This window comes from Aedes albopictus, chromosome 2, assembly GCF_035046485.1.
Source record: "Aedes albopictus strain Foshan chromosome 2, AalbF5, whole genome shotgun sequence".
In the NCBI taxonomy this organism is placed as follows: Eukaryota; Metazoa; Arthropoda; class Insecta; order Diptera; family Culicidae; genus Aedes; species Aedes albopictus.
The window spans coordinates 264586906-264613926 of record NC_085137.1 but is presented as its reverse complement, the minus strand read 5'-3'; the positions used below and the strand labels follow the sequence as shown (position 1 = coordinate 264613926).

Sequence of the window (27021 nt, the reverse complement as noted above, 5' to 3'; positions counted from 1 at the left end):
GTTATATGTGCATCATTGGTACAAATTTGGGCTCGATTGAATAATTTTTCGCGAAGTTAGAACCGTTCGGGTAAAACACTATTTTTTAGACAACTCATATTTGAGCTGTCATATCTCGGAAACCAGTGAACCGAATTGAATGAATTTTTTAACGTTCATCAACAATATATTGATACTTAATACAACGATATAAAATGTAACATTTTCTCATGGCGAATTAAGTTATATTGGGTTGAAATTTTTACTCATATAGAGGAAAATAAGTCAAACTTACAAAACCACACAAAAAATACTAAATGTGTTCTTCCTTTATTCTAAATAGGCTCCACTATATCTGATTAAAGATAACTTGAAAACGGAAGTGGAAAATCGTTGGACATCAACACTATAATTTATTGACATTGACTTAAAAAAAATACATTTTTTCGAGAAAAATCCAGAAAGTGTCAATCTTTGATAACTTTTTTCAAAGTTCAAAAAGTTTTTATGTTTTAATATTTTGTGATGCGTTTGTATATTGTTAGTGTACGTTCAAAATTTCATTCAATTCGGTTTACTGGTTTCCGAGATATGACAGCTCAAAAATGAGATGTCTAAAAAATAGTGTTTTACTCGAATATTTCTAACTTTGCGAAAGATTAATCAATCGAGCCCAAATTTGTACCAATGATGCGCATATAATAGGTTGACAAACAGTCAAAATTTGAGATTTTTTGATGCACTCTATGAAAAGTTATAGCATGTTGAACTTTTTTGTGAGAGAAAAAAAGTTGCCTATCCCAAACATTTTGGCCATCCCCTGTATTACCTCATTTTATTTTCTGTGATTTTATTTACAGTAATGCGTCCTTGGCTATAATGAACAGATTGAGATTAGCTCTGAATAGATGTGTACGTTATGTTTATAACCTCTCAAGATTTTCAAGAGTTACACATTTGCATAAAACATTACTTGGTTGTTCATTTTGGAGATTCTTTGAATATAGATTATGTCTAAACTTTAATAGGATAATAAGTTCTGAGACTCCAAGCTATTTATTCTCTAAAATAACTCGAATGCGATTACCGCGCACTATGAATTATAGTATTCCTCATCATAACTCTGTGTATTATGGCCAATCGTATTTTGTGAGAAGCATTGTACATTGGAATGCGTTACCCATCAGTATTAAATTGTGTACTTCTCTTACTGGATTCAAGCGGGATCTTCTCTCCACATTCTGCAACATGAATTAGATAGTGTATAAACGGAACCTTCAGGAACAAGTTAAAGTAGTGTACCATTAAGAAATGAATTATGTAATATTCCATTTGAAATCATTTTGTGGCAACAAAAAAAGACGAAGACTTACGTCACAAGAATTATTATGAGTAAATAAATAAATAAATAAATAAATATAATGTTAATTAGCAGTACCGTAATCCGGGGTAACATTGATCAGAATTTTCTATTTTTCTTGAATAATTCTCTTGTTAAAGCAAACGTTACATGTTTTATATTTTTAAAACAAGTACTGGCCCTCTGAGTATGTGTTAAGCTACTTGAAAAAGTATTGTAAAACTTTAAAACATGTTTAAATAGGTTTTTGAATCTAATTTTTTAATATGTTGTTTGGGATAAGATTGATCATGTCAGTGATCAATGTTCATTTGTGTTGAAAATGCCCTTACTACTAAATTCGGGGTCGCTGATTTCGAATATGTAGTCACAATTCTTACAAATTATGTACTTTTCAAGTTATTTTAGGATTAAAATTCTCTAAACCACGAATAACGCCTAAAGGTAGGCAATGGCTTAAGGAATTGATAGCCGATTGTTGGCGCATCACATCAACGGCGTCACCCTGGCACCCTAAGCAGCATCATCGGCGCAGCGGTGTGCATTCAATTTGTGTCGTTTTGTCTCCGCTTTCTGCTGCTGCTAGTAGCAATCAGCCCAACGGCATTATCATTGCCATTCTGGGCTGCGTGTTGCTAGCATTTAGCGCATTGCACCTTTGTGCACATGGTTGTATTCAATTGTCCGTACTATCGCTGCCGCCTATAAAAGCGGCTGCTCATTTCATGTATCTTTAGTTGTAAGCAATATACCACCACAGAGCAGGAGCACTGCCTCTCTGTGGTGCGCAATAAAACTGAAGTAGCAGAGAAGTAGTTCGTCCTCATTCTATCCCCGGGGGAATAAGACACAACGTAGGAGCCTAAATTACCGCTGGACGAAACATTGGTGCCGTGACCAGGATGAAAAACACCCCGGAGGAACATCGGACGGACTACCTACGCCACAACTCACCAAGGGCCGAACTGTCGCCCACTGGATCCTAGCATCCACTCGTTTGGACCGTAGCGTCCACCCGCTGGACCGTAGCGTCCCCTTGCCGGACCATTGCCGTCCACCCGTCGGACCCCGAGTGTCCACCTGCAGGCCGCGAGCGTATCATCGCCCTGCCAAGTTATCGATCGTCGGACCTCTGCGTCCACTGTAGGCTTCGAGCGTATCATCGCCCTGCCGATTCCACCGTCGGACCACGAGCGTCCATCCATGGGACCCAGCGTCCAACTGCAGGCCGCGAGCGCACCATCGCCCTGCCGAATTGTCACCCGTCGGACCCCGAGCGTCCACCCTTTGGGACCCCAGCGTCCACTGCAGGCCGCGAGCGTACCATCGCCGCCTGTCGAATCATCCACGTTGGACTTCGAGAGTCCTCCTGCAGGTACCGAGCGCATCATCGCCCTGCCGAATCGTTCACCTTCGGACCCCCAGCGTCCACCAGAAGTATCACAGCATCCGCCCGTAGGACCGCCAGCGTCCACCACCCGGCCGAAGCGCCATCCACGGACCGCAGCGTCATCAATGGACCCAAGCGTCAAACCAAGCCATCAGTTAACACCACTAGCGGGACAGAAATCAACCCAACCGTCGTCGTCACAAACCAAACACCAGTGCGAAGCGAATCAATTCCATCCCATCATCCCGTTCGAGTGCAAACGTTCCAGCTGATCCAACCGAAATAGGCGAACGATACGAGAAGCAAAAAACTACCTGGCCGACTGCGCACATCGTCATCGAAGAGCGAATCATCTTCGATCACAGCCGGACCTACATCGGACAGCGAGCCAGAGCAGCGAGCGCACCATCGCAGTCTGATCGCAACCCGATCGCAACCAGCCGAATCAGCCCGTCCGGATCGTACCTACAGCGCCAGATGAAACGTCGTCGTCAGCCTACCCGGCGTTAAAGATAATTTGAAAACGTGCGTTTTCGGGCGGGAGTATGTTGGCGCCTCACATCAACGGCGTCACCCTGGCACCCTAAGCAGCATCATCGGCGCAGCGGTGTGCATTCAATTTGTGTCGTTTTGTCTCCGTTTTCTTCTGCTGCTAGTAGCAAGCAGCCCAACGGCATTATCATTGCCGTTCTGGGCTGCGTGTTGCCTGCATTTAGCGCATTGCACCTTTGTGCACATGGTTGTATTCAATTGTCCGTACTATCGCTGCCGCCTATAAAAGCGGCAGCTCATTTCATGTATCTTTAGTTGTAAGCAATATACCACCACAGAGCAGGAGCACTGCCTCTCTGTGGTGCGCAATAAAACTGAAGTAGCAGAGAAGTAGTTCGTCCTCATTCTATCCCCGGGGGAATAAGACACAACGTAGGAGCCTAAATTACCGCTGGACGAAACATTGTAACTAACTACATGTAGATCACGCTGCCGCTTTTATAGGCGACAGCGATAGTACAGAGAATGTTTCGGCCAGGATGTCTTGCCCCACGTTGTGTACTTTTAATTGCCCCGGGCGGTGGAGAAGAAGTGATACGCGACTACTGGATTTGACTATTTATTCGCACCACCGTGGCAGTGCTCCACACGGCGGTGATATGACGAGAACACACTATACATACAGGGTTGTGCAGTCGCCTTTTATAGGCGACTGCTAGTACGGAATATGAAACAACAACACAAAACAGAGGTACAAAAGTAATAGAGAATGAATAGCAGCTGTGCGCTGCTCTGCTGCCTGCATGGAGCCCGACGCAATATCAGGCTGCCGCGGTAACAATGAGTTGGCTGTTGAATGGTCGGCTTCTGCACACTGCGTTCTGTGGTAAAAGAGCCTACGGTGACGCCGAAGCAAAGGAACGAGATCCAACACACTCCCGGCCAAAACGAATGTTTTTATATTTGCTCTGCTTCGGCCGGTGGTCGATGCACTGGCTCACTGTGGTACGATCGGGCTGATCTCGTCGCGATGGTGCGCTCGCAAGTAGGTAGGAAAGCACACACGATCACTCGGTTGGATGGATGTGCGTGCAGAGGTTGATCGTCGTCGTCGTCGTGTGGATGGGTGGCTTGTTTTTAATTCGGTTCAGTTGACTGATGCTTGGATCCCCAAAATGATGAATTCGCTTGACTGATGAAAGATGTTTGTCCTGTGATCTAGTGACGCCGACCGGAGTTTCCTGTTGTGGCTCAACTTGATCCGAATACGCCCAGTGCTGGATCGGAAATCCAGGGTACTAGCAGACACTTACGAAACGGTGATGATGATGGACGGGAGATTCCTGCTGTTCGGTAGCTTGACCTGACTGCGCGGAGTGGCAGGTCAGAATTCCTTCTTTCCAGCGTCTACTGTGCTTCAACGCTGGGGTCCGACGAAATGGCGCTGCGGCCCGATGGGTTGACGCTTCGGTCCGAAAAGTGGCGCTGCGGCCAGGAGATGGACGCAGGGGTCCGACGGGTGGACGCTATGTTTGGCAAGTCGACGCTTCGGCCTTGCTTCACGGGTCCGATGATGGACGCAGGGGTCACAAAACAGAGGTACAAAAGTAATAGAGAATGAATAGTAGCTGTGCGCTGCTCTACTGCCTGCATGGAGCCCGACGCAATATCAGGCTGCCGCGGTAACAATGAGTTGGCTGTTGAATGGTCGGCTTCTGCACACTGCGCTCTGTGGTAAAAGAGCCTACGGTGACGCCGAAGCAGAGGAACGAGATCCAACACCGACTTTTAATAAATCGTATATTTTAATAAAAAAATAGCATTTTCATAAAAGTTTCGTTTATAAAATCCAACTCTAGGATATCATTGAAGTAATACAGTGGTTTCGAACCTCATATTGTATCTAGTATTCACGCCAAGCATGGATGTTTAACAATGTATCTCATTGCGTTACGAAACACAGTTATGGAAAAATCGTTTTAATTCAATGTTTATGAAATTCAATTTTCAAAAATTGCATGTCATTTAATAGCTTAATGATAGCAGATTACGATATACCATTCCATAGCAGAAACTGATTCAATGTAAAATGCTTGTTTGAACATTTCATTAGGTGAGTCAAGCCGATCAATGTTACCCCGCTGATCAATGATACCCCGGATTACGGAACATTGAAACACAAATACTACAAAACACAAGAAAAAGAGCATCAAACGTTGATCTTGGAATATTTAAAAATACGATAAATATCAAGATCAAAATTTGATTTGGTAGATTTTACACCGCAACGCACCATTCTAAGGTGATCTACCCACGTTACGGGGCATTTCAAATTTTCGCATGATGGTTGTACGAGACGTCGACACCGTCCGGCTCCTCGAATTTGGTGGGGCCTGGTTGCACCGGTTTTGCTGGCCAAACGGACACTTTCACTTCACTCAATCCAGATACTTTTCGTCACTTGTTTCGATTTTCGATCTTCTTTGTTCTCGACACTGATTCTTCTAGAAATCTCTAGGACACTCGATCGTGTTCGCTAGAGTTTCTTTTACAGTTCGTCACTCAGTCCAGAGTTCGTCACAAAGTTCAAATTCGTCATAATGTTCAAAGGATCGACACAAATTCACAATTCGGAATAATGTTTCCCAATTCGTCACAATGTGCAAGGCTCGAAACACAATTTCTACGAATAAGCCAATTAGGCAGTTTATCGCTCTGCAGAGGCAATTTCACTTCACGACCGACGAAAGACTTCTTTCGGTGACAACGGACAATAAAACGCAGTTAATTGCTCGACGAACTACACTAAACTGATCATGTATTTCTTTTTGTGGCCACAAATTTATACATGGAACTATATACATAAAGCGAGAGAGATTTTACATATGTATTTGCTTATTTACCGGTTTCGTATACACACAAACGATAGCTAGCTCGAAGACGATGATGCTCGATGACTGCCGACAGAGTGTGCGGTGCACGGCGACGACGACGACGGCGACGATGATGATGATCATTTCTCGCTCGGTACTGCGATCGAAGTCGATACATATTTGCGCTCGTGACTGCTGCTAGGGTGGTTCGTAAACTGTTGACTCAATTTGCTCTAAACATCCTCCCCCCGTTGGAAGACGTCTCTTCCAACTGTTTGCTCGGGGTCGACAGGGAGGAAGCATAACTTGGAAACAGATCGACGTAGTAATCCGTTTTTCGTTTTCACGTTGACCACTCTTGTTACGCCATCGGTACCTGGGAACAATTCGACAATCCGACCAAGCATCCACTTTTGAACCGGCAGGTTGTCCTTTTTGATGAGCACCAACTGACCTTCCTTGACTTCGACCTTTTTGTGCCACTTGAACCTCTGCGGCAACGACGACAAATATTCGGAACTCCAGCGGTCCCATAAGTGCTTGACGATGTGGTTGATGTGCTCAAAGCGTGATCTTGCATGTCGGGGTCCGACACTGACCTCCGGTCGGGGAATGGCGGTCAAGGGTTGAAAGATCAAAAAATGACCCGGAGTCAGGGGCTCGAAATCCTCTGGGTCGTCGGATAGCGATGTCATTGGTCTGGAGTTGAGTACAGCTTCGATACGTGCAAGCACAGTCGACAATTCCTCGAAACACAGGGTTGCTCCAGCAGTGTACTTGACTAGCAGGGACTTGGTCTGTCGAATGTTCGCTTCCCAGATTCCGCCGAAGTGGGGTGCATCCGGCGGGTTGAAGCACCACTCGATTTCAGCGTCGCTTGCTCGTCGGATGCTTTCTTGGGTTTCGTTCGTCTCGAAGAACTCCTTCCATTCCTTCAGTAGATTCGCTGCACCGACAAAGTTCGTCCCGTTATCGGTCTATACGCTCGCTGGCTTGCCTCGTCGACTCACAAACCGGTCAAATGCTGCCAAGAATGCTGCGGTTGACAGCTCGCTGACGATTTCGAGGTGGATCGCTTTGGTCTCAAGGCAAACGAAAAGTGCGATCCAACCCTTATGCTCGACGGTCGATCGTTTGTTGCGTTGTTTGATGGCAATTGGTCCACACAAATCGATGCCAACCCGGTAGAATGGGTACTCTCCTTCGAGGCGACAAGCTGGCAAGTCTCCCATGTATTGCCGAATCGGACGAGCGTTGTATTTGAAGCATCGGACATAGGCTCGAATGACTCGTTTGACGGCGCTTTTACCACGGACGATCCAGTACTCCCTTCGAATGGCGGTAAGTGTTGTTTGGACGCCCACGTGCATGTTGGACGTATGCACTGAACGGATGACCGCATCGGTGAAGGGGTGACTTGGCGGGAGGATCATCTGGTGTTTTTGGTCGTACGAGCAGGATGATTTCGACAGGCGCCCTCCGACCCTGAGGATGCCGTGGTTGTCTACGAAGGGGGAGAGCGGTATGAGCGAATTGTTCTTTGTCGTTACCTGGTTCTGCAACTGGTCGAATACTTCCGGATAGGCTCCTTTCTGGACGAGACGCACAAGAATCAGCTTGGCAAGCCGAAGTTCCTGCATGGTGAACACTCCTCGAAGCTGATGATCTGGACCTCTCTTGCGATTCTGGAACAGGCGCTTGATCCGAGCCACTACTCGAATCATGGTGTTGTAGCTGCTGCAGTTGTCGAATAACGGGAACCTCTCCGTCACCACAGGATTTGCAGTGATTGTGGTCAGCTCGGGAAGGTCTTCTTCGGCGATCAAATTCACATTCGTAGACCAAGTGGTTTCGGGATCTTTCAGGAACGACGGACCTCGCCACCACAGCGTCGCGGATTCCAGTTCGCTTGGCATGAGCCCGCGCGATACCAAATCGGCAGGGTTTTCGTGCCCGCCGACGTGACACCAATTGCTTGCTCTGGTGAACCGCAAAATTTTCGCGACTCGATTGGCAACAAAAACATCCAGTTTGCTGGGACAGGTGTTGATCCAGCTTAGAGCAATTGTTGAATCGCTCCAAAGTTTGATTTGATCGATGTCAATGGGTAGGGATCGTGTAACTTGGTCGACTAATTGAGCGAGCAGTACAGCACCACAAAGTTCTAAGCGCGGAATCGTGGCACGGTTAGCCTTGAGAGGGGCTACATGCGATTTGGAACACAACAACCGAATTGCAATTTGACCTTGTGTACGGGATGGCAGTGGACTGTATCTGCGCTGGCTACGTTGTGGTGCTCGCGTTCCGCTCAGGAACCGAGCCGGGTGGGAGCAGGAACCCTCGCGTTCCTTCCCGGGATGATGGCCAGACGTTGGCCTGGCTTCGCCTCATGAAGCCTCGGTGGTTGAGCTGGACTAGCCCTGCTAGCAGCAACCTGATAACTCTTTGAGCCTTGATAAAGGCTGTTGGGTGTGGAGGAAAACAATTTCTGAACAACTCCGTTGCTCCGAATAACTCTAGGAAAATTATTTCTGAATAACTCTGGTGGAATCAGGGATGTTTCGGATGGGCGCTGGTTGAAAGACAAACACTGGAGAACTTTTCTTAACTACACTACTGTATTCATCTCCTCTTCACTTATCTTATAACAGATTGATGTTCACTCTTCGGAGGCTCGCGTAAAACTGATGCTGCTGCCACGATGCGCACTATATTTATAGCCCGCACGAGGTGGTGGGCCACGCGCCGATCACGCTATTGGCGCACCGTCGCGTCGGTCGGCTCTGCTTGCTGTCTCATGCGGTCTGCACGTGCTACGGCTCTCTTCGGGTCTGCTTCGCGCTGCTGTGTTGTTGCTTCGACGAACGATGAAAAATTACTGGCGCTGATCGCTGTTCGGCCGTTGGTTTTATTGTCGTCGCTTTGCTGTTCAGCACTCGTTTCGTCGCCGTCGTTCGATCGGCGTTGGTTGGATGGGCGGAGCTCTCGTGGTGCACACTGTCGCCGCCTCTGCTAGACGCTTCTTCAGTTTGGCTGCTGTCGAACTGAACATTCTCCCCCCGGCAAAAAGTGGAAGTTTGGACATTTGGATCATTGTCCAAGATAGGCAAAGGCGCAAGCTTGTGTATAGGTCGTCTAAATGTACCAGTCTTCGTTCGAACGTCTACCACTCTTACCAGGTTATCGATTCCCGGGTGTACCCTTTCTACCCGGCCCAGATTCCAGCACTGTGGGGGCAAATTGTCATCCTTCAGGAGAACAACCATTCCCGGTTGGATGTTAACTTTCTGTTTGGTCCATTTGCCTCGCACTTGTAATTCGGTGAGATACTCTCTCGACCATCGTTTCCAGAAGTGTTCGCGAAGCTGTTGTATGTGCTGCCAGTGGGACAAACGATTGGTCGGGATACCTAATACAGACGGTTCGGGAATTGCTAATAGTGGACGGTTGGCAATAAAATGTCCAGGGGTCAACGCTTCAGGTTCCGTTGGATCGTTAGATTGGGAATAAAGTGGTCTCGAGTTGAGGATTGCTTCAATCTGGCACAACAGGGTGGATAGTCCGGAGAGTGTTAGGGAGGTGGATTGGTAAACCCTTTTGAGCACTATTTTAACACTTTTCACACCGGCCTCCCAAAGCCCTCCGAAGTGTGGCGCATTTGGGGGAATGGTCTTCCAAACGATCTGCTTTGCTTGGCAATACTCGAAGATCTTGTTCTGGGTCGTCTCCTCCTTGAATAACCGATAGAGCTCCTGCAGTTCTGACCTTGCTCCGATGAAGTTGGTCCCGTTATCGGAGAAGACTTCCTTCGGATATCCTCGTCTGGACACGAATCGTTGAAAAGCCGCAAGGAACGAGTCTGTGGACAGATCTTCCACGGCTTCCAGATGCATGGCCTTTGTCACCATACAGATGAAGACACAGATGTAGCCCTTTACCGGAGTCGCCTTTCGAACTGACTGCTTGACGTAGATTGGCCCGGCAAAGTCAAGCCCAACCCTCTCGAAGACTGGCGCTGGGTTGATCCGATACGATGGTAGGTCTCCCATTTGCTGATCAATTGTGGTAGGATTCGTCCTGAAGCAGGTAACGCAGGTTCTCAGCACCTTTCGAATTGTCGATCTCGCGTTGATCAACCAGAAATGTTGTCGCAAAAGGTATTGTACCATGGAGTTTCCGGCATGGTGATTCTCTCGATGGACGTCGTTTATCAAACCGTGCACGATGGGGTTGTTGCTTGGTAATATAAGCTGGTGTTTCACTCCGAATGGAAGCTGAGACTGACCAAGCCTACCTCCAACTCGCAGTAAATCCTCGTCGAGAAATGGTTTCAAATTGTTTAGACGATGGTTGGGTTCGTCTGCTCGTACACACTCGATCTCCTTGGCAAACTCCTGATGCTGAATGGCTCCAACGATCGAATTTGATGCCGCCCGTAGTTCAGGAATAGTGAGATACCGGGATATCACTCGGTCGGCCTGCTTCTTTCGAGCGTTCGAAATGAAGCGTAGCATGTAGGCAACAATCCGTTGGCATTTCCGGAACGAAGCAAACTTTGTCAACACAGGGAATTCCTCGTAGTTCATGACCGACAGTGCAGCTAGCTCAACCCTGAGTTCGGGAATTTCGCAATCTTGGAGTGACTGTGGCCGCTCTTCTAGGTAATCCACGAAGCACAAAAACTGAGGACCATTCCACCATTGCTCGTTGTTAGCTAACTCTCTTGCAGACTGTCCTCGAGATACAGTATCAGCGGGGTTCTGATCCGTGCGAACATATTTCCAAACGTGACTAGTATTCGATGTGATCTCTGTAACTCTGTGGCGGACGAAGGTTTGGAGATTGCCAAGCGGTTTGTGTAACCATGCCAATACAACTTGACTATCCGACCAGAGAACGATGGAACTGAAGCTCATCTCCAACGCTGCTTCGACCTTACTAATCAATCTTGACAAAAGAAGGGCTGCTAGTAATTCCTTTCGAGGGATTGTCAGGGGTGAAATCGGTGCAATTTTAGACTTAGTGCTGACCAACTTCGTCGATGCGGTGCCATCAGGGAATATTGAGCGAACATACACGCATGCCCCATACGCCTTCTGGGACGCGTCCGCGAATCCGTGCAATTCGTACCGCACCGCTTTGTTCGATAACACATGGCGTGGAATGCGAATTTGCTCCGAAGTTGGCAGTGACATCAGAAAGTTCTCCCACTCGTTCAGGAGGGTATCGTCTAACGGATCATCCCAATTCAGCTTGCTGATCCACAATTTCTGCATGATTATTTTTGCCAGTACCACCACTGGAGAAATAAGTCCGAGCGGATCGTAAATCTTGGCAATCTTGGACAGGACTTGACGCTTGGTGGGTCTGCTGGCCTTTTCTGAAGGGGATGATCGGAACAAGAACTCGTCTGTGGAAGGATTCCACATCAATCCCAAGGTTTTGATGACCTCGTTGAGGCCACTTTCGCTGAAAGATGCGCAGCTGTCTCGATCTTCACTGGGAATGGGCGATAGGAGCTGACTAGTGTTGGATGACCACTTGTGAAGGTGCATTCCACCGGACTGGAGCAAGGCTATCAGCTGATCTCGAAGCTCACATGCTTGTAGGAAATCGTCGGAACCAAAAAGAGCATCGTCTATGTAGACATTTTTCTCGACAACGGCGGAAGCGAGCGGAAAGGTTTCTCGTTCATCCCGTGCAAGTTGCAGCAGAGATCGCGTGGCCAAGAAAGGGGCTGCGGCCGTTCCATACGTCACAGTAGTTAGTTCGAGAACACGTAGTGGGTCTTGGGACGACTTTCTCCAAAAAATCCGTTGTAGTGGAGTGAAAGCGGGATCTACGGCAACCTGGCGGTACATTTTTGCTACATCGGCGCTCATAACGTATCGATACCTCCGGAACCGTAGGATGATAGACAACAAATCGCTCTGAACGTTGTATCCGGTCATCAAAACATCGTTGAGGGACAATCCGGCCACCTTTGCAGATGCGTCGAATACCACCCGGCATTTTGTAGTTGTGTTCGATGGGCGGAGGACGGCATGGTGGGGAAGATACCACTTCAGAACTCCAGGAGGATCGTCGCGTTCTTGAACCTCCCGGCAGTGCCCAAGAGATTCGTACTCGTCCATGAAGGCATCATACTGGGCTTTTAAATCTGGATGACGTTGTAGTTTAGACTCCAGCAGGAAAAATCGTCGCAAGGCCATGGTACGGGAATCCGATAGTTGAGATGCGTTGTCCTTCAATGGTAGGTGAACGATGAAACGACCGCTGTCGTCTCGACGATGGGTTGATGCGAACTGCGATTCACACTGCTCTTCCTCACTGGACAGAACCACCTCCGAAGACACACCTTCAACTTCCCAAAATTTCTGCACAAGCTCTTCAACGGGGTCAACTCGAACGGCACAGGAATTCAGCACAATATTTGAAGAACAGTCAAGCAACTTGCCCCCGACTAACCAACCAAGCTTAGAGTCGTGAAGACTAGGGAGATTATCGTCTATTTTCAAACACCCTGGTTTCATAATGTCATAGAACCAGTCCATTCCAATGAGCAAATCAACGTGGCTAGGTTCATGGAAGGATGGATCAGCCAGTCTGAGACCTTGAGGAAGTTCCCAATTCTCCAAATTTATCTTAACCGACGGAACCTGACCAGTAATCTTCGGCGAGACCAAACAATTCACCATGAAAGAGAAATCGCTGCATTTAGAGTGGACGTTAATGGTACATTTTTGCCTGATTGTCGACCTTACACTGCCTATGCCTGTTATCGGGACACTTACTTCTTCCACTTGAATACCAAGAGTATTGACAAATGATTGGGAGATAAAACTCACCTGAGATCCGCAGTCTAGCAGGGCTTTGCACACACGAGGCCGCTGTTGATGGTCCATAACGTTGACAAGGGCAGTGAGCAACACCACCTGGCTCGCTGGGTTCACCGGGTTGTGGGAATGCGCTGCTGTCACTGATGGCTGGTTCTCGGCCGACTGCTGTCTGACAGCCGACGCCGCCGGTTGGGCTGATCCTGGAACTCCATTCGCTGAATTTTCATTCGCAGGCTGCGACGAGATTGCACCACCTTCCAAATGGAGCAGGGTGTGGTGCCGCTTGTTGCACTTGGAGCACGACTTCTTCGATGGGCAGTTCTTCACACTATGTCCACTTCTCAAGCAGTTGTAGCACACGTTCTTCTGTTTGACTTTGGCCAGTCGATCACTCACACTCAAGCCGTTGAACACAGAGCACTTGTACGCCACATGGCTTTCATCACAAATGGTGCACCGCTGATCCGCCGATGGAGGAGCTGTCGCTGCGTTAGCATTGGGAAACGCCTGCTTCCTCGTAGCTGGTTTCGCCGATATACGCTGTGCCTTGGCTTCTTCATCCGTATCGCGGCATCTCTCCAGAACTGAGACGCGGTCTTTCAGGAACTGTATGGTGTCTTCGTAGTTTGGGAGTTCTCCTCGCTTTATCGTCGACTCCCACAACTTCTTCGTGGTAGGATCCAGTGCACGGGCGATCAAGTGGACGACAATGAGCTCAGAGACGCCGGTGAACTCTTGGTCAAGGAACTTCAAGTTTTCCACGTGACTAGTGGTAGACTCGACCAAGGATCGCAACTCACCGAAATCCTCCTTTGGAAGTTTCTTCACTCCGAGCAGTCCAGCAATATGGATGTCAATCATTCGCCGCTGGTCCTCGAATCTTTCCTCCAGTAAGTCCCAGGCGTGGGCGTAGTTTCCATCGGCAATCGTCTTCACGTCTATGATTCCCGTCGCATCACCGACGAGGGCCTTCTCAAGGTGATACAGCTTGATTCGAGGTGCTTCGTTGGTACGGTCGACTGCATCACGGAACATGATCTTGAACCGTTCCCAATTCTCGTACCTCCCGTCGAAGGTGGGGATGGCACGAGGAAGAGATTGCTGGATGATCAACGGTTGCTGGTTCGCCGGTGGGTGCACTTGTTGCACCGCAGGTGGTGCGGCTTGAGCCTCGAGAAGGGCCTCGAGCATGATGGACACCTCTTCGTGCAACGTCTCGAATTGCAGGAACTTCTCGTTCTGTTCCTCCTTCTTGTTCGAAGGAAGAATCGCTACTATCTGCTGGTGGTGCTGATGGTACTCGTTGTAGGCACTTTCCACTTTCTTCACGTACACTTTCACTTGAGCGGAAGGCAGCTCAGCCTGGTCCGCTTGGGCTTGGGACAAGATGTTCTTGATGCGCGTGATGTTACCTTGTGCCATGCCACGCAACTGTACAAGAGTGCTCAGATCTTCTTCACTAGAGCTGGCCATCTTGGACGACTTCATTGGTGTGTGCTTCATTTTCACTGAATTGCTTTAGTTCACTTCACTTTAGTTCGTTATAGTTCTCACTAACTGTCACTTGTTCACTTATTGTCTTTGTCTTTTAATCACTTTACTATCTTCTCCGTGTTTGCCTCCAATCACCACTCATCCGATCCAACCACCGATCACCGTCGATAACACACTCGGACACTCGCACTCGAGCATCCGGCTCGAAGGACCAAATCCATGTACGGGATGGCAGTGGACTGTATCTGCGCTGGCTACGTTGTGGTGCTCGCGTTCCGCTCAGGAACCGAGCCGGGTGGGAGCAGGAACCCTCGCGTTCCTTCCCGGGATGATGGCCAGACGTTGGCCTGGCTTCGCCTCATGAAGCCTCGGTGGTTGAGCTGGACTAGCCCTGCTAGCAGCAACCTGATAACTCTTTGAGCCTTGATAAAGGCTGTTGGGTGTGGAGGAAAACAATTTCCGAACAACTCCGTTGCTCCGAATAACTCTAGGAAAATTATTTCTGAATAACTCTGGTGGAATCAGGGATGTTTCGGATGGGCGCTGGTTGAAAGACAAACACTGGAGAACTTTTCTTAACTACACTACTGTATTCATCTCCTCTTCACTTATCTTATAACAGATTGATGTTCACTCTTCGGAGGCTCGCGTAAAACTGATGCTGCTGCCACGATGCGCACTATATTTATAGCCCGCACGAGGTGGTGGGCCACGCGCCGATCACGCTATTGGCGCACCGTCGCGTCGGTCGGCTCTGCTTGCTGTCTCATGCGGTCTGCACGTGCTACGGCTCTCTTCGGGTCTGCTTCGCGCTGCTGTGTTGTTGCTTCGACGAACGATGAAAAATTACTGGCGCTGATCGCTGTTCGGCCGTTGGTTTTATTGTCGTCGCTTTGCTGTTCAGCACTCGTTTCGTCGCCGTCGTTCGATCGGCGTTGGTTGGATGGGCGGAGCTCTCGTGGTGCACACTGTCGCCGCCTCTGCTAGACGCTTCTTCAGTTTGGCTGCTGTCGAACTGAACACCTTGGATATTACGTGATTTCAGATACAAGCAAGCCTCGTAGCCCTTTTCAGATGCATCGCTGAAGCCCAGGAGATCGACACTTATGGTATTCGACAGAGGGAGCACACAACGACTGATTTTGATGGACTCCATTTGTTGTAGTTGACGTCGAAACTCGTACCACAGTTTTTCTTGCTTAGCGTTCAATGCTCCGTCCCACGTTTGCTTCTGTCTCCACAGTTCTTGCATCAGCAACTTCCCCGTCATCACTACCGGTCCTGCGAAGCCGAGAGGGTCGAACAACTTGGATATGTCCGACAACACCTTCCGTTTTGTGGGGACTCCTTCGCTGAACGCTGCCGATGGAATTTCGAAACTAAAGATGTCTTGAGCGGGTTGCCAGGTTAACCCAAGTGTCTTCGTCCGGCCTTCTTCGCTGAACAAAACCTTCTGTTCCAATTTCTCGGTGGGTAGATCTGCCAGGACTTCTTCTCGATTCGAACACCACTTGTGCAATTCAAAGCCAGCTTTGGCGAGCATTGCTTCGAACTGCTTCCGCTTTTCCAGGAGCTCTTCAACGGTTTCTGCGCCGAACAGTGCATCGTCCACGTAAACGGATTTCTTCCCGAACTGTGCTGCTAACGGAAAGTTTTCGGCTTCGTCCTCACAAACTTGCATTAGTGTGCGGGTGGCTTGGAAAGGAGCGCAGGCTGTACCGTACGTCACCGTGGTGAGTCGGTAGATGCTGATTTCTTCCTCGCAACTGGATCTCCACAAAATGAGCAGAAAACGACGATCTTCCTCTCGGATACTAATTTGCCGAAACATTTTTGAAACATCTGTAGTGGCGACAACCTTGTGAACCCGAAAGGCGAGCAAAATGTTGACGAGATGAGGTTGTAGCGTTGGTCCCACAAGCAAAAGATCGTTCAGAGATATTCCGTTGCTGCTCTTGGCGGACGCATCAAAAACTACACGGACTTTCGTTGTACTGCTATCCGGCCTCTGGATCGCATGGTGTGGGATGAAATAGCATTCTTCGTTGGGTTGCTCGACGAGACTGAACGTTCCGGCTTTCTCCATATGTCCCAGGTCGAGGTACTCCTGCATAAACTTGCGGTATTCGGCGTACAAGTGTTCATCCTTTTCCAGCCTTTTTTTTCGAGAAGAAGCAGTCTCCGATGGGCCATGTGCTTCGAATCGCCAAGTTTCGAATCGATGTCCTTGAACGGCAAGGCGAGGACGTAACGACCAGTTTCGTCACGGGTGTGGGTCGAGGCAAAATGTTCTTCCGCCCTTTGTTCGTCGCTACAGTAGATTCGCTCTTGTCCGTAGGATTCGAGTTCCCAAAACTTCGAAAGTTGGTCACCCAGCTGTTCGTTGGTTATCGGGAGTGCTTGTACGACAGGGTAGGAACTTCTCTCGGTTACTGGACCTCCAGCAACCCATCCGAAAACCGTTTGCCGCAGGGTGGGCAGTCCGTCCGACAACTTATAGCTTCGGCTCAGCATCATCTTGTCCCAGTCCAAAATGCCGAAGAGAATCTCCACGCGAGCAGGCTGATTGAAGTTGGGGTCAGCGAAATCAATCCACTCCGGAATTTCCCAATGCGTGTATTTGAAGGGGCGCAATGGAAGTTTTGTTGTAATGTTTGGCGTAACGAGAAACTCGGAGATGGAGTCAAAGTAGGAACATTTCGAACTCACGTGGGCGACGACAGCTTCCGAAATCCTTTTGCCTGCTCCTCCAAAGCCAACCACAGAGACGTCCGACGGGAAGGTTTTGAGGCGAAGTTTTTGCACACAATCACTGGTCATGAACGTCGACATCGCACAGGAATCCAGAACGGCACGACACTATTGCACTTCGCCATTCTCGCCTCGAACAAATACAATCGCCGTGTGTAGCAAAGCTTGATCCGCAGCAGAAATCAGCTGAACCCGTTTTGACGCCATATTCGAATCTCTGCTTGGGGTACCAAACACCATCGGTACGGGCGCATGTGTTTCGACAGGAATGGTGGACTCGACCAGTTCGACGACTTCCGTTACAGTGCACAATTCTATACGACTTGGTCCGGGTTGAGGTGCTGGCTCCTTGCCTCCGTTGTCATCCTTCGAGTTCGGGTTGGGTTTCGATCTAACAGTTTGGTTGGATGAAGCTTTCGGATCAAAATGGAGGAGAGTATTGTGCCTTTGACCGCAATCCTTACACGAGCCACTCTTACAATCGCAACAACATGGCGGTTGCTGAAGCAATTGATGCACAGTCGAAGCTCCTTGACACGTTGGAAGCGTAGCGATGGAGATTTGGAAAGGAAAGACCGACACTCGTTGATGTAATGCGCACCGGAACAATGGAAACAACAAAACCTTCTCTTTGAATCGTCCTCCTTGGAACTCACTAGTACCTTCGGAAATTGCTTGGGGCCCACCACAGGTTTTCCGACGACACGACTGAATAGTTTATTGTCTTGTTCCAAATTTTCCAAAATACGGCAGCGATTTTGCAGAAAGTCAACCATTTCCTGCCACTTGACCAGATTAGTACCGACGATTTGAGATTCGAAGTCCTTGTGGGTTTGTTTGTCGAGTTTGGAAGCGACGACGTGGACAACCATTGATTCCGAAAGCGTATCGAGATTCAGCTTCAGCGAAGACAAGGCACGAAGGTTTTTCTGCACAACGTTCATAAGGTCACGAAGGGCGGCAGAGTATTCACATTGGATCGGTTTCAACTGGAAGATTTCGGCAAGATGGCGGTCGACCAACCAGCGACGATTTTCATACCGCGTTTCCAACGCCTTCCACAGAGACGAAAACGATTCCTCCGGAGTTTCGATTCCAGCAGCTTCACCGGAGAGGCAAGACCGTAAGTAGTGCAAACGTTGTTGATCGTTGAGGGATTCGTTCCGGCGGATCAAGAGGTTGAACTGGCTTCGGAAATAAATCCACTCTTCGTAGTGACCGCTGAAGCGAGGCAGCGTAATATCCGGCAGTTTGATGGACGAATCGGGGAAGGGCTTTTGGGAAACACTGGTTTCGAAAGGGGGCTTTGCTTCAGAGGGGGTCGAAAGGGGTTTCAATTTTACGGCAATCTGATACTTGATTTCTCCCAACAGATCGTAGAATTCTTCGGCAGCTAGTTCAACGGCCGAAACATCATCATCTTTGATTAAACCGTACAGCTTGGTCTCGGTTTCGAAATAGGAATCACGCATTTCATCTAAACCCGCTTTGCGAGTTTCGAGTTGCAATGGGTCGTCACCGTCCTTGAAAGCGGTAACAAAGGTCAAAATTTTGCTAGCACGTTGTTTCAGTGCTTGCAGCGTTCTTTGGAACGACAAAATGGAAGCTTTTCTCTCGGCAGCCATTTTGAAAAGTGGCAATTAGTTGTGTGTTCAACAAAAAATGACGCTATCGCATTCAAGGAAAAAGCACAAAATGGCACACGATTCTATTCGGATGATTTATTACACGCGCTTGCTCTTGCTCAAAACGACCCACCTACCTTAATTCCCCTTTCGACCGGTTGCCAATCGGAAAGTCGCACCGCTGTCCGTCTCAGCCAGATCCGGCTCGAAGGACCTTTTGATGTACGAGACGTCGACACCGTCCGGCTCCTCGAATTTGGTGGGGCCTGGTTGCACCGGTTTCGCTGGCCAAACGGACACTTTCACTTCACTCAATCCAGATACTTTTCGTCACTTGTTTCGATTTTCGATCTTCTTTGTTCTCGACACTGATTCTTCTAGAAATCTCTAGGACACTCGATCGTGTTCGCTAGAGTTTCTTTTACAGTTCGTCACTCAGTCCAAAGTTCGTCACAAAGTTCAAATTCGTCACAATGTTCAAAGGATCAACACAAATTCACAATTCGGAATAATGTTTCCCAATTCGTCACAATGTGCAAGGCTCGAAACACAATTTCTACGAATAAGCCAATTAGGCAGTTTATCGCTCTGCAGAGGCAATTTCACTTCACGACCGACGAAAGACTTCTTTCGGTGACAACGGACAATAAAACGCAGTTAATTGCTCGACGAACTACACTGAACTGATCATGTATTTCTTTTTGTGGCTACAAATTTATACATGGAACTATATACATAAAGCGAGAGAGATTTTACTTATGTATTTGCTTATTTACCGGTTTCGTATACACACAAACGATAGCTAGCTCGAAGACGATGATGCTCGATGACTGCCGACAGAGTGTGCGGTGCACGGCGACGACGACGACGGCGACGATGATGATGATCATTTCTCGCTCGGTACTGCGATCGAAGTCGATACATATTTGCGCTCGTGACTGCTGCTAGGGTGGTTCGTAAACTGTTGACTCAATTTGCTCTAAACAATGGTTTTTAGCTAAAATTATCGTTTTGCAATATTGAACTTTTAACATTTCCAGCTTATGCAAAAATAGGGACGGCCTTGTGCGGATGCAAATTGCACTAGTCCGTGTGGAGGATTCGTCGATCCTTAACAGCGTTTGCACCGCTGCCGGTGCGAGATACAACAACCAGATAATACAAATATCGTTGCCACAAAGGCCGACATGAACACCTACTCACGTTTTATGATCACTAATCTTGAAAATTCGTTAAAAATGCGTCTGCATTGGATTATTTGCCTCTTTTTGCAAGTGAGTTAGGCCAGGATTACTAATGCATCTTTACGTTCGTCAGATTTGTGCCTTTAAAGTTTGTATGCAAAGTTGAAATAAGATTTCTTGATGTTTCACCTTAACTGATTTTAAAATTGTTATAATGTTTGGGCATTTGTTACATTCGGGCGAATCTTACATTGGGACGAATTACTTTCGTGTTTTTGATACTTTCGAGCATTTGTCATTCGGGAGTTTTGGAATTCGGGCGATTAGTTTTCTAGAAAATGTGACAAAACTAATTAGTGAATCAATAGAATGATCTTGTTCTTCCGAACAACTTTTCCGAAGACGACACATTTATATCTGCTATATTTATCTGGATCCCGAGATAGGAAAGTGTAAACTACTTGATAACTAACGCCACCTAGTAGCAAAATCACCAACTAATTGAGGATCACCAGAATGTTCTCGCTCTCAAAACAGTTTTTTGTTTGCTTTCGATCTCAAGATAGAGAAGTTTTTGATCAATAGTTACCACCGAACTTTTTCAAAAGTTTTAACAACATGAAAGGTTTTGAAATTCATCTTTTTCTGTGATGAATTTCAAAACCTTTCATGTTGTTAAAACTTTTGAAAAAGTTCGGTGGTAACTATTGATTAAAAACTTCTGTGCGGTGCACAATGTGGAAAGGCGTCGGATTTGGGTTCCTCGCGAATGGTCGTCAATTCCTGCTACTGGCCAACAACCAGCAGGCCAGAGATGAAGCGGTAATCCGTGTGGCACTCGAACCGGTGTCCGCAAAAAATTACCTCGGGTAGGGTCTATTTGCGGATCGGAACGATGGGACACTGCAAAATCTCTTGCTGGCGCTCCAGCAGCGGTGGGAATGACGCTGGCTTGCAACAGGTTGCCCGTGTGCAATCGAACCGGTGTTCACAGTAGATTACCGCGGGTGGGGTCTAGCTGTGAATCGGAACGAGGGGACAAACGCTTGTTGCCTCGCCGGAAGATGCTCTGTTGAGCAAGGGTAGGTGGACTGTATCCTCGTAGCAGTGGGGTCAGCAGCAGCGGATGGCAGCGGAATTCGGATCCAGGTGATCTCCTCGGTGTATGAAAGAAAAATCCGGTTTCTATTTCAGCGTTTATTCGCGATGTTACACGTTTGACGTTTACAAGATAACTGATACGCTTCGCGCGGTATGGGGATCTTTATATACAAGAAGATTCATTAGTGTGAGTGTAGCAATTATGAGTCATTGGCTCCTCCCATCTCCATGGGAACACAAACAAACGAAACAAAAACAAGAAAAATCGATTGGCGACTAGATGGGAGGAACCTTCTAGAAAGAAATACATTTGGATGGATGTCTGACTGTACTTTTGGCTTTGCTGATATGATTTTACTTTTCGATATGGGGAATGGTATTGGCATTTCATTAACTTAACAACTAAGGTTTAAAAAACAAGGGAAAAGTGGGGTAAAACAGAAAGGGGAAGGTGGGGTGAAACAGAAAGGGGATAGTAGGGGCAAATTGACAACATTTTCAAAAAAAAACTTATTCATACAAATAAAAACAAAAACAAACGTTCGGAACCGAACATTCTCCCCCCGGGCTTCAATGCGGATCTGCGAGTGCGTCATCGTTGTCTTGGATCGGTAATGGTGCGAGTCGAGAAACTGGGCGACGGTATACCCCGGTAGCTGTTTGAACATCAACTACTCTCACTACTAGATCTTTGCCAGGATACACTTTTACTACTCGGCCCAACTTCCACGATTGAGGAGGAAGGTTATCTTCCTTTACAACTACGATTAGCCCAGGAGTCACGTTAGGGGAGTCTTTGGTCCACTTTGAGCGAGCCTGCAAGGTGTTCAGATACTCGTTTGACCAGCGTCTCCAGAAATGCTCACGCAGAGACTGCAAATACTTCCATCGGTTCAAACGGTTTACAGGGACATTTTCGAGAGTAGGTTCAGGTATGGCAACCAACTCACGGCCAATCAGAAAATGTCCGGGCGTTAAGGCGCTTAGTTCGTGGGTGTCCGAAGAGTGAGCGAAGAGTGGACGTGAATTGAGCACTGCTTCAATTTGGGTAAGAACAGTGTAAAACTCTTCGAAAGTGAGACAGGCATTGGACAAAACCTTCCGCAGATGGGTTTTTGTACTTTTTACCCCGGCCTCCCATAGCCCTCCAAAATTGGGAGATCGAGGCGGGATGAACTTCCAAACTATTTCGCGAGCGGAACAAAACTCGTTAATTTTCCCCTTGGCTTGATCATCCTGGAACATCAAATAAAGATCATGGAGATCTGACTTAGCTCCAGCAAAATTTGTGCCGTGGTCGGAATGAATTTCTTCAACCAGACCCCGACGGCTGACAAAGCGCTGTAGAGCTGCTACAAAGGCTGCTGACGACAGGTCAGAGACCAATTCTAAATGAATGGCCTTGGTAGCGAGGCATATGAAAATACAAATATATGCCTTTACTCGCACGGACTTCCGGAGACCTATCTTTACAAAAACCGGACCAGCGAAATCCACGCCGGTGCGAGAAAATGGAGGAGATGGAACAACACGAGCTTCCGGAAGACGACCCATCAGCGGCTGCATACAACTAGGGCGAAATCGGAAACAGGTCACACATTTTCCCAAAACCTTGCGAATGGTTGATTTGGCGTTAACCAACCAGAACCTTTGACGAAGGAGTGACAACAACCCAGACGGTCCAAGGTGAAGGTTTTCCAAATGCATGTCCCGAATAAGAAGTTCGCAAACTGGACTTTTATTCGGAAGCAATATTTGGTGGCGGGCGTCATACGGTAGACGAGAGTTCTCCAAACGTCCACCTACTCTCAACAATCCATCCACCAACATCGGATCTAGTGCACTCAAACGACGACTAGGCTTTCCGGAAGCAATCAAAGCCAACTCCTCCGGCATTTCCAGATGCTGCACTAGCCGCATGATAGTTATCATAGCTTGGCGTAGCTCAGGAACGGTCAAACCCTTGGTAAACGTACGATTTGCGTGGTTTGATCTGCAGTTATTCACAAACCGTAGCACATAACCAATCACTCTCTGCAACTTTCGGAATGATCCGAAGGCTTCAAGAAAAGGTACGTCCTCAAGAACAACAGTGGCAGATACAGCGGGTACAACTAAAACGATATCGGGCAGCTCTGATTCTGAAGGCAAATCTGGGACAGCGACTTCATACTGACGAAGCTTCAAAAAGGACGGCCCGTTCCACCACAGGTCATTTTTCGCCAGAGCCTGTGGTAATTGACCTCTAGACACAACATCGGCTGGATTTTCTTCCGATCGAACGTAAGACCAGCTATACCTTTCGGTAGAGGTATTAATCTCTGTCACGCGGTTACGGACAAAGACCTCGAGCAGGCTGGGAGACTTCTTTAACCAAGCTAGCACAATGCGACTATCGGACCACAGACAGACACGTTGGATATCCATTTTCAACGACAAAAGGCACTTGGGAACAAGTCTTGACAGCAACAAGGCGGCACACAGTTCCATTTTCGGAATTGTCAGTGGTTTTAGTGGGGCGATTCTAGACTTACTACAGAGCAACGAGACCTTGACGTCGGTACCAGAAACAACTCTGAGATACACTACCGCTCCGTATGCACAATTGGAAGCATAAGCAAAACCGTGTACTTCAACGTACTCGATGCTTACCAAACCAACGAAGCGAGGAATTTTGAACATGTCAACATGTTTCAAAGATTCTCTGAAAGTAAGCCAAGACTGCAAAACTTCACCTTCCAAGGGATCGTCCCATCCTACTCCATCCTTCCACAATTGTTGCATGATTTCCTTTGCCAAAACTATCACCGGGGCAACCAGTCCCAAAGGATCAAACAACCGCGCGATTTCAGAGAGGACAATGCGTTTGGTAGGCACGGACAAAGTTTGGAATTTCAACTGGCAATGAAAACGGAAAATGTCTTCATCAGGATCCCACAGCAGGCCCAAGGTTTTGATAACCTTGTTCACATCCGAATTCTCGAACTCCAAAAACCTTTCTCGATCTTCTTCGGGAACGCTGTCGAGAATGGTTGGGTCACTTGCACACCACTTGTGCACTGGGAATCCTCCTGAACTCAACATTTCCGTCAAATCCGAACGAAGTTGTTCAGCCTGCTCAATGGTATCGGCTCCGGATACCACGTCATCTACATAGACGTCTTCTTTACTACCTTGGACGCAGTCGGAAAGCGGTGGGATTCATCACGGGCCAATTGCAATAATGTTCGCGTGGCCAAAAAAGGAGCACTAGCCGTCCCGTAGGTGACGGTGGTCAGCTCAAGGATCTGGAGCGGAGCGTCAGGGCTATCCCTCCAAAAAATTCGCTGTAAACTGGAATGGTTCTCATCAACACGGATTCTCCTGTACATTTTGGAAATGTCAGCTGTTACGGCGTAACGATGCTTACGAAATCGGAGGATAATCGAAAAAAGGTCATCTTGCACGGTGGGACCAGTCATCAAAACTTCATTGAGGGACGGGCCAGTTGTTCGTGCCGAAGCATCGAAGACAACTCTCAAACGGGTTGTGGAACTGCTTGGCTTCAAGACCGCGTGGTGGGGCAAATAGTGGACTAGCCTTTCTGGAGGGTCATCTGATTCGGAAATAATCTTACAGTGAGACAACGACTTGTACTCCTGGATGAAATCAACATATGCTGCTTTCAGATCAGCATTCTTAGCGAAGCGATGTTCAAGAATGTGAAACCGCTTCAGGGCCAATGATCGATTGTGTCCCAGTTCACTTACGGATTCCTTCAACGGAAGATTGACAGTATAGGTACGATCAGCATTTCGAACGGTAGTGGAATTAAATAGCTCCTCGCATTGTTGCTCCTCCTGGGACACGGTACTACTAGGCTCAATCGACTCAACAGACCAGAACTTTTCCATACACTCTGTGAGCGGCCGCAGACTGGCAGTGTAGCAATGCTGGTTTGCATCTACGTCCTCAGCACCACCAGCAACAACCCAACCCAATCGTGTCTCTTTCAGGACTGGCAAGCGATCACCAAGCATCAACTGTCCAGGCAACATCAAATGGAAGAACAGCTTGACACCAATCAAAAGATGGACTTCACCTGGGGTGTGGAATGACGGGTCAGCGAGAGACAAACCAGAGGGGATGTTCCACGACCGTGGATCCAATTTCCGACCAGGCAGAGGACCTGTCACTACATCAGTGACCAAACATTCAATTTGGGTTTGGTAATTTATGGAACGAGAACGGAACGAAATGTTGACCTTCCTGTCAAGAACCGATCTTTTACCGGTGGCTCCGAATACTTCAACGTGGGTAGGCACCTGTTCAACTCCCAAACACTCAACAAATGAACGGGAAATCAAATGTGGTTGGGAACCACAGTCGAGAAAGGCACGGCATGGGTGGGGATTTCCATGGCTGTCTAGGACATCAACCATGGCCGTAAGCAACAATGTACCATCAGAGCGAGGAACCTTGTGGATGGAACTGGACAACGAGGAGACACTTTCAACTGGAGGAGGAACTTCAACACTTTCAACAACTGGGGCGGACTCTTGTTTGGGCTTCGGACTAGTAACTACGGGCTCTTCTTCGGTATTTGGAGGCTTTGGCTCATGAAGCAAGGTATTGTGTCTGCCTTGACACTCCTGGCAAGATTTAGTGGAAGGGCATTTCAAGGCAGGGTGTCCCCTCCTCAAACAATTAAAACAAAGATTAAGTTCCCTTACCTTAACTCTGCGTTGGGGTACCGTCAAAGAAACAAACCTGTCGCACTTGTAGTTGGGATGACTCGCACTGCAGATCTCGCATGTCGCCTCGCTATTAGCTACGGGTGTAGCCATAGCGAACGACTTCGCCGGTGGGGGCTTCGAGGCGGACTTCAGGTTGGACTCCTTGATGGACGACGACTTCGGGTGGCTGGCTTCGCAGCGCTCCAACAATGAGCACCGCTCCTTCAGAAATATCACGGTGTCTTCGTAGGTCGGGATCTCTTTGTGGGGAATGGTGCCCTCCCACTGCTTCCTCGTCTCGGGGTCGAAAGCATCGGAAAGGACGACGACGACAAATCGCTCGGAAACACCGTCCAGGTTCTGGTTCAGTAGCTTTAATCCTTCGACGTGGCGGGTTACCTCGTTCACGAGATCTCTCATTTGCTTGGAGCATTCCTTGTTCATCCGCTGTAGACCCAGCAAGCCATGGATGTGAGAGTCTACCGCCTTCCGCTCATCCTCGTAGACGTCAAGCGGCAGCTCCCAGGCGTGTGTGAAATTTCCGTCATTGAGCGTTTTCGGGTCGATGATCTTCGCGGCGGAACCACCTGCTAGTGCCCTTTCGAGGTGATGCAGCTTGACCGCATCCGAATCCCTGGATCTGGCCATAATGTCGGAAAACACTTGCCGGAATCGAGGCCAATTCTCCGGCTTGCCATCAAACGACGGTATCGGAACCGGAAGCGGTTGCTGCTGCACTATAATCTGCGCCGGATGCGCACCGGACGCGGGCACTACAGATGGAGCCGGAGGCGGCGGGGTCGCGGACAGGATCAGAGTTTCCACCATCATGGCAGTTTCGGTGTGCTGCTCTTCGAACTGGAGATACATTGCATCGTTGTCGTCCAGCTTTTCCGGAGGCAACAATGCGGTGATTTGGTGATGAAAATTGAGGTACTCTTGGAAGTGAGCCTCCAAATTCCGGGAATACACTTTCAGCTGCGCCAGGGTGAACTGCATGATGCCGGCTTCCGAAACCTCTTCAATGGTTTTTCGGATCCGGGTCACTTTGGCCTTCGCTTGGCCACGGAGATGCACGAGCGTCTTCAACTCGGCCATTTTGTCGGAAGCACTTTTTTGGGGCGTGTGCTTCAGCGACATCACTTTTTCTTTCAGCCCAATCGGGCTCACAAACACTAGTACACTTTTTCTTCGTCCCAAATAGGGCACACAAACACT

General features: G+C 48.1%; 2 protein-coding genes across 3 annotated transcripts in view; one reads left to right on the top strand and one right to left on the bottom strand.

Moving 5' to 3' along the window:
• LOC109411792 (GPI ethanolamine phosphate transferase 1-like) overlaps window positions 1-27021 on the top strand; it is a 206913-nt gene that overhangs the window by 93154 nt on the left and 86738 nt on the right. The window lies entirely within an intron of this gene.
• On the bottom strand, window positions 832-17241 carry LOC134288058 (uncharacterized). 2 transcript variants are annotated; one of them, XR_009997731.1, is made up of 3 exons: window positions 15451-17241; window positions 5994-8339; window positions 832-5904 (listed from the first exon to the last, which is right to left on the bottom strand). XR_009997731.1 is itself a non-coding variant. In XM_062851742.1 (2 exons), the coding sequence occupies exons 1-2, from the start codon at window positions 16538-16540 to the stop codon at window positions 7072-7074; spliced, it is 2358 nt and encodes a 785-aa protein (XP_062707726.1). In that variant the 5' UTR covers window positions 16541-17241; the 3' UTR covers window positions 832-7071. The 2 variants fall into 2 exon arrangements, 1 of the variants encoding a protein (XP_062707726.1); XM_062851742.1 differs by having other exon boundaries at window positions 832-8339.

What these genes read in the sequence shown, in the direction of transcription:
- LOC134288058 (XM_062851742.1), bottom strand. Translation starts at nt 16,540, where the DNA reads ATGCAGGAGTACCTCGACCTGGGACATATGGAGAAAGCCGGAACGTTC. An exon ending in GAAATCACGTAATATCCAAG is followed by an intron (nt 8,340 to 15,450) that starts GTGTTCAGTTCG and finishes CCCGTACACAAG; the next exon opens with GTCAAATTGCAATTCGGTTG.